General features: G+C 40.0%; 1 protein-coding gene across 4 annotated transcripts in view; it reads right to left on the reverse strand.

Annotated features, from left to right (window-relative positions):
• Positions 1-510: 510 nt before the first annotated feature.
• The window catches only part of AGA (aspartylglucosaminidase), a 10,451-nt gene continuing 5,789 nt past the window's right edge, over positions 511-5,172 (reverse strand). The window contains exons 5-9 of one of the 4 annotated variants that reach the window (XM_024115800.3): positions 4,676-4,766; positions 3,961-4,036; positions 3,020-3,127; positions 2,167-2,300; positions 511-753 (exon numbers count right to left, since the gene is read on the reverse strand). In XM_024115800.3, coding sequence (XP_023971568.1) covers positions 653-753; positions 2,167-2,300; positions 3,020-3,127; positions 3,961-4,036; positions 4,676-4,766 — 510 coding nt within the window. In that variant the 3' untranslated portion in view covers positions 511-652. Of the gene's footprint in view, positions 754-2,166; positions 2,301-3,019; positions 3,128-3,960; positions 4,037-4,651; positions 4,767-5,172 lie in introns of all 4 variants that reach the window. The other 3 variants (XM_024115799.2, XM_028481633.2, XM_024115801.3) reach the window with 3 other exon arrangements.

Genomic DNA, 5,172 nt, shown 5'->3' on the forward strand with positions numbered 1-5,172 from the left:
GAAAGCACCAACAGAGGAAAAAGCCCAAGAAAATCAACACAGTTGCTCCGCAGAAGACGGCCCACATTTCCTAATACGTGCTAAACAAAATGCACCTTTATGATTAACAGCATTCTTTCCTCTTGAAGCTAGAAGACAGCATTAGGTACAACTGATAATCAGTGATAAGAGACACGTTACTCTAAGGTACTGAGATTCAATCAGGACTCATCATGCTGTGACTCACTGTTACTTTTTTCTTTGGGTCTAAAAACCTTGGCTACTCTAATTATTTTAAGTATCCAAACAGAGATTATTTCTTGTGGCTTTACTGTATCACTTTACTATATCATTTATTTATGGAAGTAAATCCCCAAAGTAGCAATTTCTTGAAACACGAGCAGAAATCCAAATACCACTCAAAATGTAAACATATACAAAACACATACACACACGTATTCATTTTCAGGGGATATACAAAGCTTAAATAAAAACAGATAATAAAAATGTTTTAGATCTAGAAAGTGAAAATGCTCTTTTCGCGTACAATTTTTGTGCTCATTTTACACAAAGATTTTAGAATACATGAGGCACATTATACGATGACAGTGAGGAGCCTTTTCAGCCTCTGTTTCTTTCTTCTTTAAATATAGATGCGGACAGAAGAGATGGATTAGATGCAGTCTACTTTTTCCTCAGTTGGCTCACTTTTTAGAGGATTGTAAACCATGAAATGAAACTGAGTAAATGTTGAAAGTTTATTGCAGGCAGCACCTGGGGCCAAGAAGAGAAAACGTTGTTTGGTTAAATATAGAAAGCACGTGTAATTTACAACCAATACAGACATTGCTTCCCCACCTGGACACTGGCTGTTGTGCACCTGCTGTCCAGTCAGGCCACACGGAAGTGGGCTGTGTGTCCACCTTAGTGCAGATTAGCTGACGGTCCAGGAGGGAAAGAAGAGCAGTGGGAAAGCCATCTCTTTGAACCTCAGCATATAGGCTGAATTTTTGCTCCTATACATACGCGGTCATTGCTACTGTTATTTTAATGTTTTCATATCCTTTTCGTAGAAGAAGAAGAATTTCAGGCACACACTGAAAACTGTATTTCCCTAGTGACTAGGCCCTTCCCTTCATCCATCCATAAATCTCCCCTCCCCAGGTACCCTGCTCTTTTCTACGCTTCTACACGGGTAGAAAGTGAGCCTTGTTTTGTCAAGATGCTCTCTGTCAGACAACAGTGATTTCTTCACCTGCTCAGACACCTGGAGGGAGCCCTTCTAATGCCATTACTTTAAATATAAGGGGCTGGTCAATTTTAAATTCGTCTACAATTATATAATTATCATTTTTACATCCTGTTAAATCTAACTTTGAGCCTTCTAAGGTTTATTTCCTAAGAGGGAATCAATGAAACTGATTTATTTTAGACACGAAGCCTCCCCACCCATAACTTATACTGACTTTTGTATTTTAGTACTTAAAAAAGAGTAAGGAATTCCTCAAACAAGTTTTTCAGATACCAAACTGTGGGAAGTGAAAGATCAAAGCGCAATAATAAGCAGTCTAGCCTAATAAGTTGTATTGATCAGTAGGCTGTGTATCTTCCGCATCTGAAATCTCACTAATGAGCAGCAGTGGTTGGTCTTGAAATGCTTTGAGACTGTGATAGGCTCATATGGAGAGTAGACGAAGCAAAGGACGCGCCTCAAGTGCAGTGCAAAAATAATTCTGCTAATGCCTTTAGTTTACTAATTAGTAATACATTTTGTACCTGGGAGCCCTGAGATCTAAATGACTGAGACCTTTAAATAATGAACAGAGAATTGGGGAAGATCATTTATCCCTACCGACTTCTAATGAATAAAAACATCTGACTAGATTAGCCCATCTCAGCATGTACTTGAGCCGAAGCTAAACTACTTCCTTAGGACAGATGTCAAGGGTAAGACTGAAAAGCCAAAGACTAGATCCTAACCCCTGCCAGTCAACAGAGGAGAGTTTCAGGTATACTTTTAACACTTTGGGGGTCCTGACCCAACAACAATTAACGTTTATCCGGGGCCTACTCAAGAGAGTCCCTGTTCCCGTCGCAGAGGATTAAAACACCCAACAACGTTCCAACGCCTCTGTCCTCATCAACATTTGCAGGTTCATATAAATATGAATTTCAGATAAAACTTACCATAACTTCCAGTCACGTTAGCACATACCACGGCCCCAAAGAAGTTGGGAAAATACTTCTGGATTCTTAAAATCACCTTTTGGCATGCTGCGGTTGGATCTTTTCCTCTTCTCATATATTCTACAGCTTGGTAGCTGATTTAAACAGAGGCAAAACTTTAGTATCACAGAATAAACTAACTCCAAATGTGGTTACTTGAGGTTAGACATCTAAAACCATCAAAATTGTCACATCTGACAAAATACAGTGCATGTAAGTGAAAAGAGGTAACTCCTGTGAAAAGTATCAACAGGAAAGGAAGTAAACCTCGATACCATGTCTACCTTTTCAACTAATCCACCCACTCAGTTCAGATAAGGACTTTCATTTTTGGCTTCAGCTGAGTAACTGTTACTTAGTAAAAACAGCCTGAAGTCATAAAGTATAGAGGTTATATTTAAGTGAGAAATGGGGCTACAATCAATGGGGAAAAATACTAGGCACGCGCAAAACATCTAGTTGCAAGGATTCTCTCTCAGTGATTAATTGCACGCAGCGACTGCATTTTCGACTTCTACCATCAATTTTCACGGCTCCTTTACTCAGTGGCCTCACGTAAATCATTCACATAGACCCTAAGTAGTCGCATCTGTGACGCAGAGTGAGCAGGAGCATTCTCTTTCAGAGGCCTGTGATCACTCCATTTGAATGATTAGGATCGTCAGAATGATGGTGTCAAGCGTCGGTAAGCCGGGTTTCTGAAAAGCTCTCGTACACACAAATTCGGATCACGCGGCACAGACAATTATTTCCTCTCTTGAGGGACAATATCGCCTTCTAAGATCTCTGAAGCCACAAATGTAGGAGGGCGCACCTTGGAAGGAAGCGCATCAGTACGTCGCCGTCCCCGGTGGCTGCCGCAGCCCCTGCGGTGTCGTCGGCATAGGCCCCGGATCCAGGAATTGGCGAGTCTCCTATTCGCCTTTGGGAGGGCACAGCACGGCCATTCGGGACAGGAAGTCAAGGGCAGAAAATGCTTTTAGGAGACCTTTCTACTTAGTCACTGACTATTGTTTCAAGTAACTTCTTCCTCAGAATACAGAGAATAGACTTTCCTTAGTTTTTCCACTTAGGTTTTCGTAAACCTGCATTCTTTACATGAGACTCACACAGCAGCCCATCATACGTGGCGGGATGGCACAGGCTCACGGTGACTGTTCCACCATCGCCATCCTTTATCATCTCGTTTCTGGATTAGCTCAGCAGGTCCCAACTGGTTTTCCTCACCTACAATCTATTCCTGCTGTCTAGGTCAGGTGCCAACATTTTACTCACGTTTTTCCTCGTAATAAACCTTCCGCGCTTTTCTACTACTTTGAAATAAAATCCACAAATCCTTAAAGACCCCCTGAAATCTGGCTCTGGTCTTCCTCCCCCGCAGCCGACAGATGTGCCGTTTTGTTTCTGGCCATTGGGAGCCCTGAACCTGAGCCTGTGCTACTTTGGATCTGCTCGTGCCTTGGCCTGGATATCCCCGGTCCCTCTCTCAGGGTCGGGGTCAGCTCACAGCCCCTCTCTCCAGGCCCCCCTGATGGCCCCAGCTTAATCTGATCACACCACCATCCCTAAACTCTGCAGCCCTGGCTGAGACACCTTCTCCTTGGCACTTAGCAGCTGCTAATTTATTTTCTCTCACAATGATCTCAGCTGTGAGAGTAGGGTTGTGCTTTGCATTTGCATCCCCCATAGCACCTAGGACATATTGGTTGATATTCAGCACATATTTTCGAGATCTGGTCTTTCAGAGACACTAACCCAGGTATTTTGAATTTTATACCATTTGTAGATGTACCAGCAGCAATATTTCCCATCTTATGGATGACAACCATGCCTAGAAATTAAAAAAAAAAAAAAAAATCATTGTAGGTATCAACTCTAAAGTGTACCTCAAATATAACCAAATAATTGAGCAGTTGGTAATAGAAATAGCCTCTTCCATTATTTTCAGGTAGAAGACAATAGGAATCTTGGGAATATTGAAAATTACACCAGTGGTAAAATCTGTGTTTTTTAATGACCTTGTTTCACAGCATCACTTTGTAGACATCCCATATCCTCACTTCAAATTGCTCACTTTTCAATGCTTTTTCAAAGGTAATGCCAAAGAGAATCACGGCTATAGACGAATGGAAATTTTCAACATTACAGGAAATGACTGGAAAGATCATTTGAATGCGGCAAACATAACATTATTAAAGAACTAAATATCAAAGATTTAAAAATCCCCAAGTGAATAATCATTAGATTTATGTATAATTTACCAAAATGTATACAGATGATATGAAAAGAATGTGTGTGGGTGTGTGTGTGTGTGTTTTTTCTTAATTGCCAGTTAATCAAAATCACCTTCTGGTACGTGATTAAGGATAACGAAGTTAAGAACTACAGGAAGGCAATTAAAACTAGCTGAACTTTAACCATAAAAACGGTAGAGAAGTCAAATTACCAATAGTGTCGTGACCGTAACTACCTCCTGTTTCTTTGTAGGCAGAACCATCTCGCTTTAAGATACTAGGTGGTTTGTAGGGTCCACAGTATTTTGAAGCATCTGGTATAACATTCTGTAAACAAGATTTAAGTTTTATTTTTTAGAAAGGGTGATTTTAGAAACCAGCATGTAGTTATGTACAATCGCTAAACATTAGCAAGAAACCAAAAGGACATCGGGTAACTGAAAGATAAGAATGAAAAGCCAAAGGTTAGCTAAGTCTTATGTGGACAGATGGATATAATTTTACTCAATACCTAGTGTAGTCTCAGAATTATATAATACGGAAGAGACATTTATATTATCGGGAAAAGATCCCCAGTTTTTCTCTGTATATGCCAAAAATTCTCAGCACAATGGCAAATATAAAGGAAGATTTTTAGATTAGATTTTTTTTTTAGATTTCTCAAAGAAATCAGGTACAGAACATGACTTTTAAATTTTTTTTTTTTTTTTTTTTTTTTTTTTTTTTTTTTTGT

The sequence above is a fragment of the Physeter macrocephalus genome, chromosome 20, assembly GCF_002837175.3.
Source record: "Physeter macrocephalus isolate SW-GA chromosome 20, ASM283717v5, whole genome shotgun sequence".
Classification (NCBI taxonomy): Eukaryota; Metazoa; Chordata; class Mammalia; order Artiodactyla; family Physeteridae; genus Physeter; species Physeter macrocephalus.